The following is a 27,009-nucleotide window of genomic DNA, read 5'->3' as shown; positions in this document are numbered from 1 at the left end:
CAACAGTTTGCTATTGCCGGAGCCACAAAACAAGCCATGGATACACAAAAAAACATCTAGTGTGAGTGACCTCGTAGTTCAAAGACGCATTCCGTAAAAAACAGGTCAAACATAGCATCATTTGAGCTTGTTTTTTCCCGATTTTTCCCTTTTTTTTGCTCGAACTTGTTAGTTTATCCTTCGTTTCTGTGCTCCAGCCAAAACACGAGTATATCACTATCACATTAATATGACACAAGACAGAGAAGAGAGTTGTTAACAAGCCTGACAAATTCAAGCCCCTTCTACTCAGCTGTCTATCCTTTTAGGCGAGGAAGCCCAAAATAGCAATGCTTGACTCTTAAAGGTCCAGCAGCACCTCAGGGGGAAACTTTAAAAAATTTGATAGATTGGACTTCACTGAGGCATAACCTCTAGTCGTTTTCTTTTTTAGAATAAACTGAAAACAGCGCAAAAACTTTGTTTTTATCCAATTTCGTTGAGTGGGAAGGTAGAGTCGATATTAAAAGTGTTGGAATGGGACCCTCACCTGTTGGTTTTTTGACCAAAAATTCAATTATTTGATCGGAAAAATGTTTTTTGTAGGAAATTGCTTGGAGATGAACACTGCCAATATTATTTTTTTCTGATTAAACGGCGAGCTAAGCGGATTGAGGACATGGAACGAAGTGGATTATCTGGTAAGTAGCCTATTTTGTATTTTCTTTTTTGGAGGGATTAAAACGTATTAATGTAAAAAGCTTGTCCAATAAAAAGTTGATCATATTTTATTGTTAAAAAAGTGTCAAAGCTTCAATCTAGAGGAAGAATTTCCAAATTCTTTTCAGAGAGCTGCAAGAAATGGAGTGAAAAGATGGGCCTGAAATAAACAAGAGATCGTTGGTTAATCTGCTGTGAGGCCATGAATAATACCCAAAGAACACAAAATCCTTTTGTCATCCATTTCAGACCAAATCCTGTATTTAGAAGTTTTCTCAGTCGCTAACAAAAAGTCTACTCGATGAGCCATTTGGATCTAAGGCGCCATACAGCACTGGTGTCAAAGTGGCGGCCTGGGGGCCAAATCTGGCCCAGCACATCATTTTGTGTGGCCCGGGGAAGTAAATCATGAGTGCCGACTTTCTGTTTGAGGATCAAATTAAAATGAAGAGTATAAATGTATATTAAATTTCCTGATTTTCCCCTTTTAAATCAATATTTGACATTTTTTAATCATTTTTTTCTGTGTTTTTAGTTCAAAAATCATTTTGTAAAATCTAAAAATATATTTTAAAACATCTAAAATAAACATTGTTTTAGATCTATAAAAAACGGAATATTGAGGGCTTTTAATTCAGTTCTTTTAATCCATTTATATTAAATATTTTAGCTTTTGAATAAATGTTTTCTGTGTTTTTAGTTCAAAAATTATTTAGTCAAGTCTAAAAAAATATATATAAAAAAAGCTAAAATAAACAGTTTTATATCATTAAAAAACGGAATATTCAGGTCTTTTAATCCAGTTCTTTTAATCCATTTATAAAAAAAAAAATCTAAATATTATATCTAAAATGGTCCGGCCCACTCAAAACCGAATTGACGTTAATGCGGCATACAGCAATTGTTTTATTTTTACTTTTACTTAAACAAACTTGACACATTTTAAATATCCCTTGTAAAAAATATTCAGTTTTTTCCCTCCCCCTGAAGTGTTCTTGAGGCCACCACTGCATCATCTGCGTCTTTGGCTGCTCTCCTGCCTGTCCTACCGCGATAGGAATGCCCGCCACGTGTAAAAGTCATTGCGTGTCAGCGCGTGCGGCGAAATGATTGGCGAGTCGTTCCCACTGAAGGTGGCGTTCACTGTCACATTGTGGAACCTTCACAACATTCACAATCAATTAATGTCTGGCCCGGTAGCCAAGAGGTAAGAAAGAATGTCCCTACCGGCTTCAAGGGCAGGCGCTGGAGATATTAGGTGGACGGAGAAACATTTCAAACATTTAATACCTCTAGTTATCATGAAGCATGCATTTTTTATATTTAATCCAACATGGTAATCCCAGGAGATATTTGCAGCAATTTTTCCAGGCTCAAGACTTAAATCCTTCTATTTGCTATTCATGATAGCAGTGGTTTATAATGACTATTGAATTAAGTATTTTTCATATTTGCTCAGTTTTTAAAACGGTTGTTACAAGCGTATTTATTTCGGTTATCCTCCCAAAAATGTTCTACTTTATAAAGAGGCCTTTATGACAAATGAAAAAATGTTTTTATTCATTTCCAAATGGTAAGAAATGTGTTTTTTATTACTCCATACTATTATAGTCAGTTTTGTAGGGCGAAAAAATGTTCCACCCCAAAAAAGGGTTTTTTGACAATAAAATATTCATTCGAAATTGCAAAAAGTGTTTTTTATGCTCTGAGTTTTTGCCCCATTCTTATAATTCACACATTAAAAGCAAATAAAAAATAAAGATGGAGAAAACAGACAAAAACTACAAGTAGGGTTGAGCCAAAACTGCAAGTAGGTTCCAGCAAAAACTACAAGTAGATTTTAGGAAAAATACAAGTAGGAATGAGCCAAAATTACAAGTTGGTTTGAGCCAAAACTACTAGTTGGTTTGAGCCAAAACTACAAGTAGGATTGAGCCAAGAGCCAAAACTACAAGTAGGATTGAGCCAAAACTACAAGTAGGATTAAGCCAAAACTACAAGTAGGATTGAGCCAAAACTACAAGTAGGTATGAGCCGAAACTACAAGTAGCATTGAGCCAAAACTACAAGTAGGAATGAGTCAAAACTACAAGAGCATTGAGCCAAAACTACAAGTAGGGTTGGGCCAAAACTACAAATAGTATTGAGCAAAGATCCAAAACTACAAGTAGGGTTGAGCCATAACTACAAGAAGGGTTGAGCATAAACTACAAGTAGGATTGAGCCAAGAGCCAAAAGTACAAGTAGGGTTGAGCCAATACTACAAGTATGATTTAGCCAAAACTACAAGTCAGATTGATCCAAAACTATAAATAGGAATGAGCCAAAACTCCAAGTAGGTTGTGTGATTTCACTGTGTTATTCTACGTGTCATGCTATCATGTGAAATAATAAGCTGAAAACTAAACAATCCAACTATGCATAAAAGCAACATGAGAGCGGCTGAAAAATAGCAGTTTATTGCAATGCTCATTTAAAGCTTTTGATTGAGCGTCTCAGTTGTAGATGTCTACCGACGCTACATCATGATTGCTCGTTAGTGCTTTTTCCTTGGTGCACAAACACGCTTATTGCATCTAATTATTTTTTAGAAGTGCCAGTGCTGCAAAACTTTAGGAGTCTATTTTATCACAATGAATGTGTCGGGCATGATGATGAATGCCCACCATTTTAAGGCTAACTTTTATGATTTTATTTATTTTGGGGGGTGGCTTATTAGTGGTAAAGGACGTGAGTTGGTTCATTTAAAAATGGCCGTACGTTTTTATTTTTCATGAAGATTAAACGGTTGCCAGATTTAGTAAATGAAATTGATGTAAACAGAATCAGGCACTTTAATCATACTATTTTGTGATAAAATGAAAAGTCCAAGTTTATTATAGTTCGAAGAAATATTAAGAAAAACTGCATTTTGGGAGATATTAATGGGTTTTATACAGACAAACAAAAAGTTTATGGGTGGAATTAAGCGGTAGGTTTGACTATGCGCAAGCCATTTGTTACTACTCCCCCTAGTGGTAAGATATACCATTTGCAACTACCACAGCAGAAGGATTCAGTCAATGATGCATCAGACACACACTGCAGGGATTACATTTGAACTTCTTGTTGCCTATTTTTCCATCTTTTTGAATTACTACAGCTGAACTTTTACACTACACATATTCTGGCAAACACAAAATATTGTATTGGGAAGTTATTCCAATTTAAAGTACAGAATATAAATGAATTTGTATTTTTATTTGAGTGTGGGCAGTCAATGCAAATACGCCTGGAACAAAAGTGCACAATGAATTGTACAAGTTGATAAACCGGTAAGTAAGAGCTACAATGGCTTTATAATAATCCACCATGTTTTTTTGTTTAAAATGTCAGTAGAAATGAGAAGAAAAAGAAGCACATAAGTGAGCCTGTTGTCGAATGTCAAACAGAAACGTGTTGCCAGGCGACGGGAAACGATAAAAATCACCTTAGCCCCTCACCCATCGACTCATTCCTGTCCATATGAAGAATCTGGACACTTGACCATGCTGCGGACCCCCCGCTGACCCCTTCTGTTGATTTGCAGAGCTGTCAGCAATCAGACAGCTCCACCAACATCTTTCTATACATCTCCAGATCTTTGAGTTGTTGTCTCAAATCTATTCTTTATCAAACTCTTTATGATTGAAACAACACATTTTTCCAATTTACTGTCTTTGTTTTTGCCCAAATTTTAATTTTTTTTTAATCCAGGAGGCAAATCAAATCCCCATGTTTTTGCTTAAAAATATGCAATCGTGCATTTTGAGGTCATTTTTCGTAAGTTATTTGATATATTTTTAGATTTAACAAATGATTTTTGAACTAAAAACTGAAAAAAATGATTAAAAATTGCAGTTATTGACTTAAAAGGGGGAAAATAAGGACATATAACATTCATCTATACTCTTCATTTTAATTTGATCCTAAAACTGAAAGTTTGAACTCATGATTTACTTTCTCGGGCCACACAAAATGATGCGGCGGGCCAGATTTGGCCCCCGGGCCGCCACTTTGACACCTGTGGCTCAAGGACATCATTAAATAAAGAATTTAACGACTTCTACAATAGTTTTTTGCTTCATTTCATTGGAGATAATCCTAATCCTTTTCAAGGACTCATATGTTGAATAATTCTTATCTCAAAACACTGTTTCGGGTGTTTTTTGGATTATGAGCAAACTAGATGAACATGAATGGTACCCAACTGATTTTAACTTTTTTAAGACGGCATTTGTACGACCTTGCTCTTAACTTGAGGGCAAAAAAATATATAGTTTAGTAATTCAATCATGTTGCGCTTTGGGGATGACCAGAAATATATTTTAAAAAACCTAAAACAAACATTGTTTTAGATCTATAAAAAATGGAATATCCAGGGCTTTTAATCCAGTTCTTTTAATCCATTTATGACAAAAGAAATCTAAATATTATATCTAAAATGGTCCGGCCCACATGAAACCGAGTTGACCCGAGTCTGACACCCTTGTTCTATATAGTGCAGTAAAAGTATATACGAGAAAAAGTACTGCGTTTCTGAGCAATATTCTCAGTCACTGGCCACAATCCGGATGTTTTTGGACCTTTTTGTGGTGTGCCATTACCAGCAAGATTCCGTTAAAGGGAGATCGGATTTACTCGGTTAAAGGCTTTTGTGTCGGACTGCAGATCAAATTCACTGGCTGAAGTCAATTTGATCCGCACTGCAGAAAGGTGCGGTGCACAAGGGCCTGTTCAAAAAAGGGGAATGAAATGCCGCCTGTGTTGTGGTTAGAAAAATGAGCTCTTTGGAGCTCTCCTAAATAGGCATCGTTATCAATATTTTGTCTCTTGTAACGTTCCTTGGGAGCTGGGGACAGTCAATGGGTGGAATAACAATATATTTGCAATTCATATTTAGGCAGTTGATTTTGAGCACTGGTGTCAAAGTGGCGGCCCGGGGGCCAAATCTGGCCCGACGCATCATTTTGTGCGGCCCGGGAAAGAAAATCATGAGTGGTGAATTTCTGTTTTAGGATCAAATTTGAATGGAGAGTATAGATGTATATTCAATTTCCTGATTTTCCCCCTTTTATATTAATAATTGTCATTTTTAATCATTTTTTTGTGTTTTTAGTTCAAAAATATTTTTGTAAAATCTAAAAATATTTTAAAAAAGCTAAAAAAAAATTGTTTTAGATCTACAAAAAATATTCAGGGCTTTTAATCCAGTTCTTTTATCCACAAAGTGCCAGAATTGAGATTTTACCACCATTTTCATTCAATTCAAGTCAAGTTTTGGATAAGCTTAAATCACAAAAAGATTCCAAAGTACTCAGAATATTAAATCATGTCTAATATTCATCTTTTAGTGCAAGTTTGGTGTGATAAGCTGGAGTAACGCGCGACCCTGAAATGGACAAGTGTTGTTAGTAATGAATAAATAATATATATATAAATAGCTGCTATTTTTTTTTAAATGAATGGTTCCCGAGGGGTGCCGACTTCCTGCCGTGCCAGACAAATAGTGTTATTGAATACCTGATTTCACATTCACGTCTGTTTTTCACTCTATTTACATTTGCCGCTCTCGAAATGAAGCAATAGATTGACCATTGTTTTGGAAGTGTGTGGGTACTACAAGGTCAGCTTCAGCTTGAAAAGAACTTCCTTTAATTTGCTTTGGCTTATTTCCATAAATATACTCCATTTTATACTTGAGAGGCGATTTACTTGAATAATCCTTTGACCCCGATCTGGGTAACCATGGAAAAGAATGGGTTGCTCAGTGTTGGGGTATTGATCTATTGTCTTCATTACGTGGAGCGCCAAATGATGGGATGCTTACTTATATTCATGTCTGGTAGGTTAATGGGGGATTTGATATGGTTGTATGTATGCAAATGAGGGTGAATATCGGTTCATTTGAGTAAATGAAAACAAAAAAATGTAGATTTTCTATGATAAAACCTTTGTTTTTGTATCATTGTTGTTGAAATTAGGCTTCCAATTCCAAAACTATTTTGTATACCGTATTTTCACGACTATAAGGCGCACCGCATTATAAGGCGCACCCTCAATGAATTACATTTTTTCCATATATAAGGCGCACTGTATTATAAGGCACACTGTCTATTTTGGAGAAAATGTAAGACTTAAGGGCGCCTTATAGCGGTGAAAATACGGTAATTACTATTGACTTCCAGGTATGAAGCACTCACTACTTTACAGTCACCTCTAGAGCCAGCCATTGTTGATGTTTTGGATTTTTTTGGTATAAAATCTTGCAGTGAGGGAGGAGCTATATGATGGAAGATTTTGTAAACTAAGATGGCATCTGCATATTTAACAATATTGTTTCAGTTCAGGCATTTGTGTTTTTTTAATATCCGTTTTTTTTCCATATATAAGGCGCACTAGATTATAAAGGCGCACTGTCTATTTTGGAGAAAATTTAAGACTTTTAAGTGCGCCTTATAGTTGTGAAAATACAGTACATGCATTGATGATCAAAATAAAGTGTTACTCTGAATTTTATCACTTTAAAAACACACTGCTGTGTGAAAATTTCAATCTTACCGAGTCTGTTTGAGGATAAGAGATCCATTTCATTGTTTATCCAATTCCTTATTGGTTGTCACAGAGTAAGCATATTGTTTGTTCATTTTATTGCTAATATTTTTGAACGAGCAAGGAAGATAATAGCATATACTCCTAAAAATATGGAATATATTCCTGGGAATCAAAACAATACGTTTTCATTTACTTTGTTGGAGTATGTTAAGAAATTGAAAAGTAGAAGATAACTTAAATGACTTTGGCAATGTTAGGATACATGTTGGTGTAATTGACAGACTCGTCAATGAAAAACAAAGACAGTCCTGGCATGGGGACCTAATGCAGCGTTTATTGGTGTTTTTTGTGTGGTGCGGTTTGGCACTGGTCTTACAGCCAGGTGTTCATTTCACTAACAATAGCGCCAACGCGTCATTGTGCCGTTTCGTGCCTCTCACCACCGACGAGAGCGCAGTCTGACTTGTAAATGGTCTTTTTATTTAAGGCATGCTCTTTGTCTGGCTAATAAAAGATGTCTCTTGTTTGAAATGCGGGAGAGCTCGGATTAGAAAAGGTGGGAGACGGATGGAGGAGGGTTTGGGGGGGGAGGATGGAGGACGGCGCCGAGGTGAGACGCTTCAAGGGCTCTTCTTTAATTCGCTTTTGATTAGGAGCGCTGCTCTAAGGCGGACTTGGGCTGGAATCGTACAATGTAATGTATAGGGTGTCAGACTCAGGCTGCATTAACTTGATTACACGTGATTTGGACCATTTTAGATATAATGTTTAGATATTTTTTTTTTATAAATGGATTAAAAGAACTGGATTAAAAGCTCTGAATATTAAGTTTTTTATAGATTTAAAACAACATTTATTTCAACCTTTTTTTAAATATATTTTTAGATTTTACAAAAGAATTTTGGAATTAAAAACAGAAAAAATGAATAAAAAATGACAATTATTGATTTAAAAGGGGGAAAATCAGGGAATTTAATATACATCAATACTTAAACTCCCTGAATATTCAGTTTTTATAGATCTAAAACAATGTTTATTTTAGATTTTTTTAAAGTATATTTTTAGATTTTACAAAATGTTTTTTGAACTAAAAACACCGAAAAATTGACTAAAAAATGACAATTATTGATTTAAAAGAGGCAAAATCAGAAAATATAATATACATCTATACTCTTCATTCAAATTTGATCCTAAAACAGAAATTCACCACTCAAGATTTACTTTTTCGGGCCGCACAAAATAATGCGGCGGGCCAGATTTGGCCCCCTGGGCCGCCACTTTGACACCTGTGATGTAACGTAAAGGCCGAGTGAAAAATAAAGGTACTTTGGAAAAGACTAACTGCATCATTATAGCTAAGGGCCACAAAAAAAAGTGTGAATAAGAGAATTTCAGAAGTTTGCGCACACTTTTGTGTGTCTTTGTGTATGTGATAATCCTTAATTATGTCCCTGGCGTCTCCTCAAATGAGAGTTCTCCAAAGCTCAGAGCATCATTACATTGACTGACACACTACTTTGATGTCCTGCCTGCACTTAAACCTCACATTCAAACAACAATGACTATTTAAAGAATAATATGAACCCCCCCAACCCCCCCAAAAAATGCCATCCCCTCTGTCACCTTCTGCGAAAAGAATGCACTAATTGGCTGAAATATTCTCTTCTGAAAAATGTTGATTAGGTTCGGTTTTCGGCGGACGTCGTCATTTAAAATGTAAATTTTTAACGTCTGACAGCATTAGAGTGGATATTTATGAGAAAAAAATATATATAAAAGCTAATGTGTAGTCATTGTTTAAGTCTTCATTGTTTTTATCGTTATATTTTAGTTAAAAGACACTTAGTGGTGATGGAAATCAGCAAAATACTGAATTATTATGCATAAACGGTATTTGTTTATCCATTCCGGACACCCTTTTTTTCATTAATATCTTAGACTGACAGCTTCGATATTACAAAACATCTTTGATGGATGGATTTTAGATGATTTTCGTTTTAACAGATCAATAAAACATACGTTTTTTTTAAGTACAAAGTTTTGTTTGATTAAAAACTGGAGAGTGAATGCAGATTAATGTTGAGGTTAATAAACTTACCTAGTTCAGAATGATTCCAGTCAGGTTTGGCTTGGGTTTTTTGATTGATTTTGTCAACCAGCGTGTCTTGGATTTTTTTGTTTTTTAGGTTGGTGGAGCTGTCAAGAAAGAGAAAGACAATCATAATACATATCATTTTCATCAGTATATCTTACAAAACTTGAATTCTAATGTGTAAAAAAAACCTCTAAAATACAGCAAAGATTATATCCTGAAAAGTTTTTGTTTTTTCTGCTTTTCATCTAAAAAGTTGAATTTATATGAATTAATAAAATGTAAATCAATATATTTCTACTTCTGTAAAATAAATTGGCTTGATTTTTTATGCAAAATTGCCAACATTAAATAGTTATTATTTATTATATTTTTTTGGATAGTACTATATTTGAGTGAAAACCTTTAAATGTTGATATTTACCATAACACATTGTTTTTCTGGGACAATTAATCAAAACTAATATTATGCCAGACCCTTCTGTGGTTGTCAATTTATATCAAAATAGACAACCAACTCATGAGACAATGAACCCTGTTCCCCCTTATATATTTGTGCTATATATGTATATATGCTAAAAAGATGTTTGAGTATTTTTTTGACTTGAATCCAGTATGTTTTACTTCACTTACTTGTTGGGAAATTGTGCAGCCATTCTTTGGAAACACCAGTGCGGTCACCGATCAAAATAATGTCATCTCAAGGCACCTCTTTATTTGTAATTTCATATCTACCTGTGTCGACAAAGCAAATATCAAGTCATTTCTGCACACATTGAATGTCGCAATCGATCATAGCATACACATTTTTAAAATATCAACAGTCTTTCACTGTTGCCACTTTCTTGCCTCAGATGGTTGGAGTTCAATAAATGTAATACAGCACAGTATTTTTTTTATCTGGAGAGTAAAAATGAAGTTTAATGGTGGCAATTCTTGCATTGCCTTGGAAATGCGGTGAATATTTGATGACATTCTTTCGAGTCATTTTGTGCGGCCCGAGAAAGTAAATTATGAGTGTTGACTTTCTGTTTTAGGATCAAATTCAAATGAAGAGTGTAGATGTATATTAAATTTCCTGATTTTCCCCCTTTTAAATGAGTAATTGTCATTTTTAATCAATTTTTCAGTGTTTTTCGTTCTTTTAGACTTTAAAAAATATTTTGTTTCCATTTTAAATACAAAAAAACATGATTAAAAGACATTTTCCATGACTAAGAAAAAAAACTCGAATAAAAATTGTTTTAGATCTAAAAAAAACTGACTATTTATGGCTTTTGATCCAGTTATTTTAATCCAATTTAGTAAAATAAAATAAAAATCTAAATATGATTTGACACCCTAGCTATTATATCTGAAATAAAATGTATATCCTTGATCACAAAGATAATTTCAGAGTGCAAAAACATCAAATTTGCCTCCCATTGAGAATCAAAACAAAGCATCCCATGGCCACAATTTGCATTGGATCAATACATCTATAATAACGCTTAAATGCTAGAAAAGATAGACCCCCAGTTCCGGGAAAGTGACTATTGATCGTCAATCCATAAAGCGTGTCTAGCTACATCCAACTTTCCACATCATCACGGAATGTTTCTTATCAACATGGCTGCCACCGACCGCTCCATCCATCGATGACAAGAAACATGTCGAAATCAATGTGTCATCACCAATAGCATGATGGGGGGGGGGGGGGCTTTATGGGGGTCATAAATGTTGATAATATATGCCTGATATGACATTACACTAGAGGGAGACAAACCACCTTCATGGATGGAGACCTGTGACATAATAGTAGGATTAATACGTAATTAAAGAGTAAAATTGCTCAGGGTTATCTTAGTGACGGCCATATTGATCTTGGGATGAGGTAGAAAAGCTCCAAATCGGGTTGTTTCGACTCTCGGCTTGTCTGATTGGCTGATGAGAAGCCATTTTCAGCTTTAATTGAAATGTATTTGGGGATGTGAGTCAGCCATATTGATGAGGAAAGGAGTGATGGGGGTGTGGAATCAGGGCTGTGTTGCGCAATCAATAAGCAATTTTTAGGGACTTGATGGATGGGGGGGAGGGGATGGCGTACCTGTTTGTTCACCTGTTTATCCGGGGGTGATGGATTTAGCCTGGAGTCCTTGAAAAGTCTGGAAAAATAAAGTATGAGGTCGAAAAATGGGTTTTTTGTTGCTATATTATTAGTTGTGTGAGTGTCATTCTGCCATGAAATGGACCGGCTACTGTCGCCGTGACAACAGAGGATGCTGTATCCATCTTTGCTCGGGTCATTTTTTGCAGCGTGCTAGCCTGATTTTTAAAATTACTATAAAAAAAATTATTTATAGGGCATTCGTTTACCTCATTGGTTGACAATGACCGGGATGGATGTCCAATTCATTCTGAATGGGAAGGGTGGCAGTGATTGGTCATCTTTATGGTCCTGAAAAATGTGCATTTGGTAAAATCTATGAAATTAAGAGGATAATAATAAATATATCATGTTTAGAGTCGTATTTTGGTTATAAGTACAGTGCATTCGTTTATAATGAGTGTATTTTTTTGTTTAGTTTTTAACATTTTAGTCATTTTTATTTTTTAGGGATGCCAGTTGTTCACTTATATATTTTTTAAATAAAGAAAAATAGTCACTTTTCTAGTAGTGTTCAACTGCTGTGAATAAAAAGCATTTTTATCATCAATAAGATCTTGTGACGCTCCAAAAAAATCGAGTATTAAATGTTATGGGTCGAAAGTGAGAAGTACACTTGGGTAAGAGATAAAATGGCGATATCATAATGTTTTATGATAGTGACAGTTTGACTCTGCACTGGAAAAAGAAATCAAATAAAAAAAACAAATAGACCCAAACTCGACTTGCTTTTCGATTCTTATCTAAGTGGCATTTTAGGTCTCACACATATATCTCACGTGACAACATTTCAGAAGAAACACGTGGAAATTAGTGGCATTTACTCAAAGATTTGCAGAACATAAATCGGGAAAAATATACGCCAAATATTCCAAAGTAGTTACAAACCCTTTACGAGTTGTGCAACACAATTAAGGAATCAATTAAAAGCATCAGAAAGACAGCAAGGGGGAAGATAATCCCATTTCTCGATACATATAGCAATAAAAAAAGCAGTGTAATTTTAATTAGAAAATACACTCGCCGATATTATTAAAACCTGACTTGACATTTTATAAAATATGGCAAATAAAAAAGCTGCCTAGCAGTAAGTAAGTAGCATGTGGTAACTATCCATAACGGGTCCAAATCACAGATATAATCCAAAATAATCTCATGTGACAAACATGTTTAAATCATGTGACTATCGAGGGCACTTGAGTTTAGCATGGAAAGGTAAAAAACTGACATTTTTTCTTGGCTCTTCGCAGGGAAACGGCATCACGTGGGCAGGACTCGGTTAGTGCTGATACTAGTTCACCATTTTACTTCTTTCTGTCAATACCTGGCAGGGAAGGACAAAGAGAAATATTTATATACACATATACATATATATACACACACATACGTACCCATATATATGTATATACACACACATATACATATATATACCGTATTTTTACGACCGCATTATAAGGCGCACCCTCAATGAATTACATTTTTTCCATATATAAGGCACACTGTATTATAAGGCGCACTGTCTATTTTGGAGAAAATGTAAGAGTTTTAAGTGCGCCTTATAGTGGTGAAAATACGGTAATTGGTCTTGACTTCCAGGTATGAAGCACTCACTACTTTACAGTCACCTCTAGAGCCAGCCATTGTTGATGTTTTAGATTTTTTTGGTATAAAATCTTGCAGTGGGGGAGGAGCTATACGATGGAAGATTTTGTAAACTAAGATGGCATCTGCATATTTAACAGTATTGTTTCAATTCAGGCGTTTGTGTTTTTTTTTAATATCCGACAGTGGTGGTTTTTTGTTTTTCTGTTTTTTCCATATATAAGGCGCACTGTATTATAAGGCACATTGTCTATTTTGGAGATAATTTAAGACTTTTAAGTGCACCTTATAGTCGTGAAAATACGGTATATATTTTGGTGGGTTATTCCAATACCGAAAATAGTAGAGAGAAACTTTACTAATGTAGTATGCCTTCTTTTGTATCTTTACTATTTGAACAAAGATGAAAAATGTGTGATGCAGCAAATTATCTGGCGCAGGCTTCCATTGTCAACGCCTTCTTAAAGATTGATTTGGCGCAGATGACTGTCACAAAAGGCTTCCAAACAGATGTGTTGCGGACTCAATGACCCGTTTCTATACGTCTGACTGCTTTCTTCTCTGCTTCCATTTGATTGTCAACTACTTGCTGGCTTTTTACCACGTCAAAATGACGGATTAAATCTGTAAAAAGGCAAGCCACACAAAAACAACACCTATCATGTTGCGATGTAGTGTCAATTAGATGAAAGATACCACATGAGGAAGCCATTCATCCAGACTTTTTTTTCATTTCTTATCTTTGCGAAGGACACGCTTGAGCTAAAGTCTATTCCGGATGATTTTGAGAGGGAGTTTACTCACAGAATGGTCGTAAAGTCCATTCATCTATTCCAAGTCTCTATTCCTGGTTACTGAGTTTGTTCCTATAATTTTTAGTGGTCACTTCAACATTTGGAATTCAAAGTTCTTGCAAAAAACAAGTCATTACTTCTCTGATTTTCTTCAAAATATTCATTAATATTAGAAGCACACTTCATTAAGATCAATTATGAATTTATAATAGTATAAGTTAGCTGTTTATTTGAAATAAACACAGTTAAAAATACTTATTAAAGTTAGTTTTGCTGTCATTGGTGGAGAAAATGAAATCATTTTAATAGAAATTTAAGCATGAGTTCTCTTTAGTTGTATTTTAGTTTTATTTGATTGTGGGAAAACATATTTAATGATTGCATAAATGGCACATTTTATTATTTTGCAAGTGTAATTTTTAAATAAGAAAAAATAATATTTTGAGTTTGACTAATTTACTAATAATAATAATGAACAAATTCATGTTAATTCGCATAGTTAAACAATAACAATAACATTAAACCTGCATCATCATCAGTCTGAGATTTCTTTTTAAATGTCGACTTATTTTTGGCTTTGACGCTTCCTACTGACCCTTCTTTTTTTTGCAATTCACTCACCCGGCATCCGGCAGCAGCTCGTCTGACTTAGAGATCTTGCGGTAGCAGTACACCATCTCCACCAGCAGCCAAAAGGTCAAGAAGATCAGAAGCAAGTACATCATGATCTCCGAGTAAAGTGCGGTAGCATCCCGACTGGCTGCAGCAGCAAAAAAAAACAAAAAAGCAGCACCAAAAACATTTTAAATTGTATTTACTCCCACTTATGCTTAGGCACAATTCAAAGTATTCAACCTGCATATTTTAAGGATGGTGGAGGAAACCATAGTACCCGCACAAAACCCACACAAACTAAACACTTAAACGCCATTACTGTCCGCCAATATGCACACTTAACCTATAAAATATCCTTTAACTATTAAAATAACATGATTGATGCTTCATTTTAAAGGTTACGTATAACTATGTCAAATGTGTAACTGCTTATTTTTATCTGATTAAAACTTATTTAAACTCGACACAGGGAGAAAGAGTGCCAGTGAATGGAAGGTGGCAAATTTCTGGGTGTGATGTGAATCTGAAGCCTCTGCAAATAGAGCCTGTTGTCATTTAATCTTCTACACACACCAACACAAACATTTTCTGCGGGTTGCATAATCTCTTTGACAACAACGAACATCATTACTGGAATATAGTACTTACTTTCCTACTGTGTATAGAACATGAGGGATTATTACAATTGTGGTTTGGTGGCACAGTAAAAAGTATTTTACAGTAAATAAAGTCGATTTGTGAGCACATCACAATCATTGGTTTAGCTTGCTCTAATGCACAGGTGTCAAAGTGGCGGCCCGGGGGCCAAATCTGGGCCACCGCATCATTTTGTGTGGCCAGGGAAAGTCAATCATGAGTGGCGACTTTCTGTTTTAGGATCAAATTAAAATAAAGAGTATAGATGTACATTATATTTCCTGATTTTCCCCGTTTTAAATCAATAAGTCATTTTTTAATCAATTTTTGTCTGTGTTTTTAGTTCAAAAATCATGTTGTAAAATGTAAAAATAGATTAAAAAAAGCTAAATTAACAAGTTTTTAGATCTATTTAAAAACTGAATATTCAGGGATTTTAATCCAGTTCTTTTAATTCATTTATAAAAAAAAGAAATCTAAATATTATATCTAAAACCCTTGCTATATTTTGTTCCTTCCTTGTATATTTTAAATATAAAAATAAAGAGGCGCACCTTTTTCTATCACCTTCAATGTGATGTTCCTCACGACGAGTGCTGACGGAGCGAAGGAGTCAAACTCAAACACTCGAAGCACGTGGCACTCGTACACGCCGCTGTCGTTGTAGGTGACGTTGACGATGCTGATGGAGAGATCTTGAAGGTCTTGGCTTCCGTTCCAAACCAGACGGCCTTTAAAAGGTCCATCTAATGCCATTGGAGCATCATCTTCATATTTATAGATCTAGAAAAACAAAAGAGAGATGACATATTTAGTTTGTTTTTTTAGTACTCTTTCTTTAAGTAAATGATTTTAAGGGGGTAAACCTACAGGTGTTTTTTCAGGTATGAGATCTTGGTCCAGATTAGTCATGTAGTACCAGTCCACGTAGGTTTTGGCTTTGACTTCTTCACGTTTTAAGCAAGAGATGCAAGTCAGCTTCATCATCCTTCCAAGAACTGCATTGGTTTCTGAAGGCACTTCCACGCAGACTTGTTGGCTTAAGTGGACTAGAATCGGAAATAAGAACATTTTTATCATCACACAGCAAAAGTATGGCATACAAATTTGGGGTTTACTAGCCCGCAAAGCAGGGGTAGCGAACAAGTTAGACATAAAGAGCAAAAAATTTAAATAATGAGAGTCAAACACTCAAATATACCTAATTTATACAATAATAAATACTTAAATAATAATAAAATCTGCCAAAATATTATTATTTTTTTTTTAATGGACCTTGAGGAATTCAAGTGTGTTTTAAGAGAGAATAAAAATAAAAATAAGAAAAGAGCCATAGCGTATACAAAAAGAGCCTCGGTCAAATTGCCCTGGAGCCGCATGTAGCTCGAGAGCCACATATTCGCCACCCCTGCTCTAAAAATAATTGACACATTTGGGCAAAAAGAGTCGTCAATTTCCATAACCATTTGGAAGTATAGTAATACTAATCACTATGTCAAAAGCATACTTAAATATCATGTATTTATCATAATTTATCACTAAAATAAGGAATTATATTGTCTATGTCGCACTCAGTGTACTACTGAAATAATACAGAGACAAATGATTGATGATTTAAGAATAAAAATAAAGGCTTAGGCCTTTGTTGAATGGTCTAGGATCGATCTTGGCCGGCGTACAGTCCACACTAAATCTAATTTGGAGCAAATGGCAAAGCTCAGTAAGCATTAAAGTGACGTCCACTCAATTTTCCAGCTCTGTGAGCAATGGGAAAGACCTTGACTCTCTGTAGTTGATCGCAAATCCCAGCTTATCCAGGCCAGTAAGCACTAATGATAGCTTCTACCCATTAGTATTGCTTCAAGGGGGGTGTGGAGGACAATATAGCGGAAAAATAAGATGACTAGCTGAATTGTAAGAGACAGGATAGAGTAAAAAAAGATGTACAAGGGGTAAATAAACAGAGAGATGAAGGCAAAAGACGGATGTCTTTTCGAGTGGAATGTGACGGCGGCGGCGTATGCGAGTGTTCCACATGGATGTCTCTTGTGTGACTGGGTAGTGTTCAATTATATAACCCAAAGACCCCCCAAAGGCAGACTCTGACAACATTGATTTCATCATTTCTCATGCAGACACACAGAGAAAAGCAGCATAAAAAGTCTGGGGAATTTAACATAATATGGGATAAGTCATGGAATTACTTCATAACCTGTAAAGTTTACTATTTAGGGAGTACATTTATATAGGACGATATTTTTTTCCTATTTGTTTGCATCATTTCTTGAAAGCATTCACAAAGTTAGGATCGATAAAGTCGGTGTTATGGTCTTAGAAAAAACTGACATTTGAGTGCATGGTAGATTCAATCCCGGTAGCCATTATTGTCTGCAGCTCGCTAATGGTGGCATGGGTAGGATTTCAAAGTGATACAGATGGGGGGAGGGAACATTATCCTTCTGATTAGAGCTTTGATTTTCAGACATAGGCATCTTCATTTGAAAAAAATATATCTTTACAGCGCTTTGGGCTTTAGTGTTGCATTTCATCACTCTACATAGTAATCAAAGGATGAATAGGATAAGCTCCAGCACCCCCACAACCCTTGTGAGGATAACCAACTCAGATAATGGATCAAATATCTCCCTACAAGCAATTTACCTTTACATTTCATATATTAAAACTACTAGAGTATCCTAAGACTTTCAAAATGTGATGTTGTACCTCAACTTTTTATTAAACAGTTTCTTCTAAATAGATAATTTTGATAAAAATAATATAATACCATCTATAGTTCTCTACTTACCCAAATAGACCAAAAGGACTATTGTTTGAAGATTAATCTTGTCCGTAGTTTGCATGTTGGGCTCGTTGAGTTGCAGTCAAAACTTTAACACGTGATGAGCCAGGAATTCGTTGTCCAAGGTACGTTTTCAGGACCCTGGACAGCGCCTCTCCTCGGCGAAGATGCGCGCGCAGCTCACGTACAACCACGAGGCTAACAAACACAACCTTCAACTTGAGGACTCGCACTACAAAATATCAACTTTTTAAACATGTTTCGGAAACCATATTGACATTTTTTTGTCGTCTATGCACTTGAATCACAATAAAACACCAAGATGTTACCAAAAGATGTTGATTCTTACGGTATAATTCGATTAAATGCACTCACCTGTAGGGCTCATTCGTTTGCAGTGTGTTCCCAAACAAGTAGCGAAAAGGACCTGTGGCTTTTCCCCGAGATTTGAGCTTCAGGAACCGATAAACAAGCACCCAACCTGTCTCTTGTAAAGCCACGAAGAAAAACGAGCAAGATTATAGTTGTTTCTAAGTCTAATCGGGCAATTAAACGATGATTTAGGACATTTTCCTGGGGATGATCTCTTTCTTTCTCTCGCCCTTGCTTTTGTTTTCCGAGACTTAATGTCGCCTGTGCGCATGCGTAAACACCCACTCCATAACAGATGTGCAATCGCACATTTGTTTGGACATTTAAATTCAGCTTTTTGTTTGATTATTTGATAATTAAGATCTTTTTGATACATTTTGTCAAAGTGTTGCAAAGAAATATTTTAAATACTGCATTCTCCAAAATAACAGGTCAAATATATTCATTATACAGTTAGTATATTATTTTTTAATGCAATAGTTGGGGCATAAATGAAATTCTGATTGGATATGAATATGAACATATATTTTATAATGCAAGAAAAGATCAAATTATGTTTTTTAAAGAGTTGTGAATGTGCATATAATGTTTTAAGAAAGCAGCAAGTCATTAAATATTCCTATTAATGTGTTTGCAGATTGTCATAAGAAAAAAAACATAAAATGAACATAAATAATAATAATAATAATACATTAACAAAATATATAGAAAAAACTGATCTGAAAAATCGTAAACAATTATAATATGTCATCAAAATATGCTAAATTAAAATATGTGCTCCAAATTACGGTTATTAAAACGCGAAGATATGACTGGAAGGGAGAATTTTATTCATTTAAATGTCCAAAAATAATCTATTGATCAACATGATCGTAAAATCCGTCAATTCAGTCATCGATTAATTTTGACAGCCTATTTATATTCATAACTGCCCTCCTGATGTTAATCGAAACTAGGACGTGGCCATCTGCGAAAAAGCGAAATTGAATGCATAACTAATGGGTGTTTATGTAAGCCTACACACATTCATTTTACTCTCCATGACTTGAAAGAATCTGGATTAAAATCGTATTTCATCGGATAATCCTTCAACTGTGACCACACCGGACCACTGGGGGGGTTCGAAGATGAAGCGACAAGTCCCACATGAGCTCATGTGAGGTGCACATTGTTTAATCTGTGAGATAATAGTGTGAAGTGATGGCAGGATTAGGAGAGAACTGGGAGCAAATATTGGAAATGGCCTCAAATCATGTTTCTATTTATATCCCCCCCATCTTGATGTGCGGTCTCACTCTGATTAAATCAGCAAAATCAGGAGCCTCGCCAGGATCTGAGGGGAACACTAAATAAGGCAGGCATGATTTAAGACGTATCCTAGAGATAAAGAAACCATAGCAACAGTGATGCAGCGCCATGGTGACCAAATGAGGAAGCCTGCTTGGTGACAGTGTGAACATACAAAGTGGATTCAAATGGGTTTTGGGATCATTGCAACTTTTTTTAATGAAAAATATTCATCTAAAGTGATAATGTACCAATAACATGTTTTAAATACAGAAAGTGTGTAGGTAGCACACATTGCATAATAAGCCACTATGTTCTAATAAACCATGTGTGTCAAAGAGGCGGCCCGGGGGCCAAATCTGGCCCGCCGCATCATTTTTTGTGGCCCGGGAAAGTAAATAATGAGTGCCGACTTTCTGTTTTAGGGTCAAATTCAAATGAAGAGTATAGATGTATATTACATTTCCTGATTTTCCCCCTTTTAAATCAATAATTTTCATTTTTTATCCATTTTTGTGTTTTTAGTTCAAAAATCATTTTGTAAAATCTAAAAATATATTTAAAAAAGCTGAACATTGTTTTATATCTATAAAAAACTTAATATTCAGGGCTTTTTAATCCAGTTCTTTTAATCCACTTATAAAAAGTCTATCTAAATTTTTCTAAAATCATTTAAAAACTACTCGTTTGCATGCCTTTTTAAAATCCCCCAAAAAATAACAATCAAATCACACTTCAACCAAAACACACCCTCATTTCAACCCACCCTATGCAAACATACACTTCTAATACAACGGAATTCCACACAAGGTCACCTCTAATTATAGTCACCCATTGTGGTATGCTTAACATACGTGACCGTTAGCACCTAAAAATAGCATATGTGTCTCTAAAAAAAAAAAAAAAATTGGAGCAAGCCTAATTATCATGAAAACGTCACTCAAACTAGGAAACTTCAGTCTGGGACAAGTAGTGATGGAAATATCTTAGTGATACAATGCAAGTACACGTATTGTATTAAGTATTCTATAGGCACCACACACACACACACACACTCACAGACACAAACAAAAACACAGATAGTAGGTGAAGAAAAGCTCCCCCCGACCCCGTGACATGGCTCACAGACACCTTTGTTCTATTGTGAGAAGCCGTCAGGGTAACATGTGTCACCAGAGAAGCCGTGGAATCTGCGTTCACTCTGATAACATATTGGTGCTAATGAGGGCTCCTTCCAACAAGTAGGAGGATTATTAATTATACATGAACATATGCTGGTTATCACCCTTTAGGGGGGAGGGGGTGCATAACATAACAGGCATAGGAGTGGGTTTTGTGTCTGTTTGGGTTAGGTTTATTGACTTCTTATGAAGTGGAGGTCGGTTAAAAAGATTTTGTGGTAGGACTGGGAAGGGATAAAATGGATTGATGTACTGGTAGGGTGGTACTGGTTTGGGAATAGCTGGGTTTGCCTGCTAGTATCCACTGTGAGGATAATAGAGGGATGGCATAATAGAAATGTGATGGTAGATTTCAATGGTGTTGCCAGGAGATGCATTTTTTTATTTGTTCAGGGGCTAAGGTAATAATTTAAAACCTGTGTCTGAAATTATTTTAATAGAGTGAATAGTCCATGCCAATAATTTGGTTAGGTGGTGGACAAAAATATTTTTTAATTGGTTGTTTAAATGGGAAAATAGACTATTTTTGGTCGAAAATGGGTGTTTGATTTCAATAAAATAAGTTTAAATATGATTGAATATAAAATATATAGAGAAAATATTCTGAATTTTCAGTAATTTGGCCATTTTTACTTTAAATTTGAAGACTTGAATAAAGAAATGTTCGTTTTTTGAAGTACTGGTGAAATAGCATTTGTGATTTTATCGTGACTTACCAGCTAGGCACAATACTACTATGTGTATAGTACTACTGTGAGATTATTAGCCTTCCCCTTCTATGATGTTGTCAACAGCAGGCCATCGTGCTGCCCTTTCGTGTTATATTTTTGTCTCAGTATGTGTACAATTATGTGGCCAGGTGCAACTAGTGTTAAGGAGGTCATGGAGTGTATTATTTCATGTAGTTATCGCAGCTAAGACTATTAAAGAAACCAAGTAAACAGCCATATTTCAGTTTGAAATAGAAGCAAACACTATTAAACAACCTCCTTTACGTACCCACTTATTTATGTTACTTATTCATAATGTTGACTACTACTTACTTATTGTGTTGACTACTAATTATTCATTATGTTGACTAGTTCTTTATTTATTACATGATATTTTATTTTTTTTATCATTATTTAATGATTATTAGTCTGTTTGTTGTTGTTGTGCACTTCCCTACTTCTTATCTAACTACTTATTTATTTATGAATCATTTTTATATTATTTATGCATTATGCATTGTTATAATTCCTCTCTAAATTTTGAGTTTGTTTGTTGTTTTTATTTCTGCACTTGATAGCAACACTTTAAATCTCATTATACTTTTATATAATGACAATAAAAGCATTCAATTCTATTCAATTCAAGTAAATGGTCAGTTTGAATTTAAAATTAATAGATTGTCAATTCTTCTTAAAAATGGCGCTTTGTATGACACAATGTACTCGTCCAATAGGGTGTCAAGTTTGGGCTCTGGGGATTCTCACTCATTTGTTGTGCAGAAATATGACCCTCAAGGTCAGTCTTATCGCGACCTCTGACTCGGTGGGTCATGGCCAGCTGGTGAATCACGATTGGTCGATGGCGCGGTGGCTTTCCGCCGGCGCCTGTTGAGCTCCGGCGGCGATGGACCCGCCGCATTGGTGCTGCCTAATACGCTCCAACGTGGTTTGGAGCTCATTAAGGCGCTGACATACATAGCGTCTCTTCATTTCCAGCAGGATTGTTCCATTACGACTCGGGCTTGGCGGAGCTGCCCTCTGCCACGGGACGTAACACGTGATGATGTGATTTAGTTTAGTTTTTTTTTTTTGCAATCTGATTCAATCACTGAATAACAATGAAAAATGAGCTTGTCAAAGCCAAGAAATAAGATGCAATATAAAGTAGTATATGTGTAGAAGTGATCAGATCAAATACAAGGGGCTATTAGAAAAAAAATGCAAAAAAAAATCAATCCTATGGTTAAAAAAACAACTCTTATGTGCTGTAGTTTTCTGCCAATCCAAACAGCAAAGGTTATTTGGACAAAATATGAGTGTAATTGGGATTTTGTGTATCAAAATGTTGAAAAATGTAATTTTCTGTATGTATTGCATAGGAGCCAAAACCAATAATTAATGTCTGTAACCTTGGAGCCTCCATATAAATTCTAAATATACATATATAAGAGCTTAAATTCCTATATATCAGATAAATTTAGGCTATTTTGCCATCTTGGCGAAAGAAGAAGATTATCCAGATTTCAAGGCACAAAAGTTTTAAACCAGTACATTTTAAGTCATATATTTTTGATAACTGATGTCAACATTGCCTAACCACAACTTTATTTGTACAATGTTGTGTTTGTATACGCATGTGGGAGGGGCTAACATAATTAAATTTAGCCGAGACAGGTCCAATCACCACCAACAGGCACCGAATGGAGACACGTTTGAAGTGTCCATGATCATGGTATCGCTTAATGAGGAGCTCTAACAGCTGTGGCATTTTTTTGTTTACATGTCTAATTTGGAGCAGGGAATTAAGTTTAATGAGCATTTTGAGGATTTGTGCCAAGACATGTGATGATTAGCTTTAATTATCAGGTTTTTTTTGATAGCTCTTGTATTGGATCTCCATTAAATACATGAAGTATTCTAGCGGCATAGATTCAATGGTAGTAATTATTTTGCTTCCTACCGTAGATTGGTCTTCTGCCTCTGATTTTAACACATTGATCTGCATGCTGAGCTCCAAGAAAACTTCATTCATGAGGTATATCTCCTCTTCCACATCGGATACCTTGGAAAAATTAACTTTTAACGGGTTTGGTAAATAGAAACAACTTTTTAGCATCACCCACACACTGTTTCGTACCCTCATGGGAGTCCCATATGCTGGTAATGCTGTTAAAATACAACCGAGAAACAATGTGAGAAGGGTTAAAGTCATACTGGTAATTGTCTAACATACATGTGTCAAAGTGGCGGCTCGGGGGCCAAATCTGGCCCACCGCCTCATGTTGTGCAGCCCGGGAAAGTCAATCATGAGTGCCGACTTTTTGTTTTAGGATAAAATTAAAATGAAGAGTATAGATGTATATTAAATTTCCTGATTTTCCCCCTTTTAAATCAATAATTGTCATATTTTAATCAATTTTTCTATGTTTTTAGTTCAAAAATCATTTTGTAAAATCTAAAAATATATCTTAAAAAAGCTAAAATAAACATTGTGTTAGATCTATAAAAAAAAACTGAATATTCAGGCCTTTTAATCCAGTTCTTTTAATCCATTTGTCAAAAAATATATCTAAATATTATATCTAAAATGGTCCAGCCCACATGAAAAAACAAGATATGACTTTTTGTAATAAAGCCACTGCATATTTTAGCCAGGAACAATATTGAACTAGGCTCATTAATTCATTGTTTCTTTGAATTTGAACACCGTTTTGCAACACGTCTCCTCGGTTGTGCATTTCTTTTATGGTCCAGTGCAATTGTGCAATTGTACACTAGAGAAACAAGAGATTTATGATGATGAGGTGCATGAATATGAAGTAGTTATGTTTATCTTTCAGTGTATGTGTACGTGTCACTTGGTAGATGGCAATGTTGAAATAAATTGGCCCGTGATTGCACTGCAAAGCAATTTCCCAACGGGTACAATTAAAGTAAGCGTTTGAAACTAAAGCGGCTGAAAAGTTGACGCCGCGGCGTGCTGCAAGCCTCGTGCCAACCCGGAGGCGGAGGCGGAGACGTTCCGTGTGTTGGACTAATAACGCTGGGACAATTTGGTGCGTATGGAAACAGTTTTGCTAGATCAACATCCTCTTTCAAACTCTTAATTGCCACTCATTTATTATCTTCTCATTTTATGCTCCGTTTTAAGGAATCACACAAGCCAAGGTCGGCCATTATTGTGTTTAACAATAATACGTTCATGGCTAAAAGCGGTGATTCTAAAGGCGACCACAAGTCCGGGCGACCAAAAGTCCGGGCGACCAAAAGTCCGGGCGACCAAAAGTCCGGGCGACCAAAAGTCCGGACGACCAATCGTCCGGGCGGCCAATCGTGCGGCGACCAAACGTCCGGCCAGGATACTAAAAGTCTGCTATTTGCGTTAGCAGTTTGAATTTATGATAAGTGGAGTATATATGTTGGACGGATTTTATTTTTCCGTTAAAAATTGTGTGATTGTGAAAAATTATCAAGATTATTCTGATTTTTTTCAAATTGGGGCACTACATGTTGATTAAATTAGATAATAAAGATATTTTTTTGAATTTTTCTGTATGTATGGATTGGTGTTAGGAAATGGAAATGTAAGTTTTTACTGCATAAAGTTGAGTGAATTATAAAAATAAATAAATACTGGTACACCACTGTCTTTTTAACATATTTAACATTATTATATTGAATAATTAGGGCTCTTGAAATGAAGATATTATAGAGTAAAAATTAGGCCTAAATAAACAAAAAAATATACATTTATTACAATTTGAGCACATTGAACCAATAGCTGGAAAGATTGAGTTAACTTTTATAAAACATATTTTTTTGGACAACACACAATTTTATTTTAAATCTAAAAATGTCTTAAAAAAGAACTATAGTCATTAAAAAATTAGTATTACACTCCTTTTGTGATATATGTGAAAAAAACAATCCGAAAAGGGTGCACCCATAGACACTCATCATTTAATACATATATATATATATATATATATATATATATATATATATATATATATATATATATATATATATATATATATATATATATATATATATATATATATATATATATATATATATATATATATATATATATATATATATATATATATATATATATATATATATATATATATATATATATATATATATATATATATATATATATATATATATATATAAATAAAATAAATAAAGAAAAATGTGGTCCTTACCTTTCTCCTCACTTGTATTAGTAGTAAGATTTAAAAGGTACTGTTCAAACATGGCATGCTGGTATTTCTCCCATCTGAAAGGTGAAAAGTGCATTGTTATATCAGTGTAAATTAAAGCTGACTCTTACTTTAGAGTTTTTGGGTTCACAAAGTTCACCTTGCTGTTAATAGACGCTCAGCAACGTGCGTGCCGTGAGGAACGTTCATTTTGACAAATTCCTCGCCCAGTGCACCCTGCGGTCAAAAAGATTCCGTCAAATATCAGCAAGCGGTATACAAAAAAAATCATCGGAGATGTACCTCTACTGTGTTCGGTTTGAAAGATGTATGGAAGAGTTCTAGACTTAGAACTGAGATGGCATCATGGAGAGCTTGCATGAAGGTTTTGTTGTTGTTGATGTACCCTGAATTTTAAAAAATAAATAAAAATAAAGTTGTAAATAAGAAATGGAGTGATGGAGAAACCTAGTGGGGGTATTGGACGGACATTTTTGATATCTTACAGGGGAGTGATTTCAAGTTTTATGGCTGCAATACAACTAGGTGCCTTTAAATGTTGGTGATTTATAGAGTGGGGATTTTTTAAGGATGGGCAGTACGGTGGATGAGTGGTTAACGCGTTGGGGCTCACAGTGGGGGACTTGGGTTCAAATCCAGGTTGGTTTAACCTGTGTGGAGTTTGCAAAAAAACATTTTTTATTATGTTCCATATTAAAGTAGAACATTTTTATATATTTTTAGATTTTTTTTCATGATTTTTTACCTAAAAACACAGAAAAAAATGATTAAAAATTGCAATTATTGATTTAAAAGGGGAAAAATAAGGAAATATAATATACATCTATATGTATTATTTTAATTTGATCCTAAAACAGACATTTGGCACTCATGATATACTTTCCCGGGCCACACCAAATGATGTGGCAGGCCAGATTTGGCCCCTAAGCCGCCACTTTGACACCTGTGCTCTAGAACAACTAACAAAAATGGAATTATATCCCATTCTTGTATTCATTGGTTCACAAAAATAACTGGCACATTTTCATTCTGGTAATGTTCCACTCACCTGATGTTATGTAAGCCATAGCTTGCAAAACAGTGGCCATAAAACTCCCCACATGCTCCAGTTTTGTCTCCGACAGATAAAGAACTTGACGGCCGCTATCAAAATAAAAGTCCTCGCGGAAATGCGCCAGCAGGCCGTTATCGGCGCCAGGCGTCGAAATCGGGAAGGACTTGGCCAGCATGAGGGTGACGGAGCAGGTTGACGGTTGGTTTTTTTCAAGCAGCTC

General features: G+C 35.2%; 1 protein-coding gene and 1 long non-coding RNA gene across 6 annotated transcripts; both read right to left on the bottom strand.

Moving 5' to 3' along the window:
• Positions 1 to 9,366: 9,366 nt before the first annotated feature.
• Positions 9,367 to 18,606, bottom strand: scn3b (sodium channel, voltage-gated, type III, beta). 5 transcript variants are annotated; one of them, XR_013327133.1, is made up of 10 exons: positions 18,332 to 18,606; positions 17,963 to 18,154; positions 16,027 to 16,205; positions 15,711 to 15,939; positions 14,527 to 14,665; positions 12,738 to 12,833; positions 11,719 to 11,825; positions 11,450 to 11,507; positions 9,997 to 10,098; positions 9,367 to 9,468 (listed from the first exon to the last, which is right to left on the bottom strand). XR_013327133.1 is itself a non-coding variant. In XM_077722737.1 (6 exons), exons 2-6 carry the CDS (start codon positions 18,015 to 18,017, stop codon positions 12,827 to 12,829), a joined length of 609 nt encoding a protein of 202 aa, XP_077578863.1. In that variant the 5' UTR covers positions 18,018 to 18,154; positions 18,332 to 18,606; the 3' UTR covers positions 12,681 to 12,826. The 5 variants fall into 5 exon arrangements, 1 of the variants encoding a protein (XP_077578863.1); XR_013327132.1 differs by having other exon boundaries at positions 11,719 to 11,800; XR_013327135.1 differs by having other exon boundaries at positions 11,719 to 11,800; positions 15,724 to 15,939.
• Positions 18,607 to 22,245: 3,639 nt separating this feature from the next.
• On the bottom strand, positions 22,246 to 25,953 carry LOC144201023 (uncharacterized). The gene is made up of 4 exons (XR_013327247.1): positions 25,875 to 25,953; positions 25,718 to 25,791; positions 23,467 to 23,568; positions 22,246 to 22,544 (listed from the first exon to the last, which is right to left on the bottom strand). It is a non-coding gene; the product is annotated as an uncharacterized LOC144201023 (long non-coding RNA).
• Between the last annotated feature and the right edge of the window lie 1,056 nt (positions 25,954 to 27,009).

This window comes from Stigmatopora nigra, chromosome 8, assembly GCF_051989575.1.
Source record: "Stigmatopora nigra isolate UIUO_SnigA chromosome 8, RoL_Snig_1.1, whole genome shotgun sequence".
NCBI lineage: Eukaryota > Metazoa > Chordata > Actinopteri > Syngnathiformes > Syngnathidae > Stigmatopora > Stigmatopora nigra.
The sequence above is the reverse complement of the archived record's forward strand: the minus strand, read 5'-3'. Positions and strand labels throughout refer to the sequence as shown.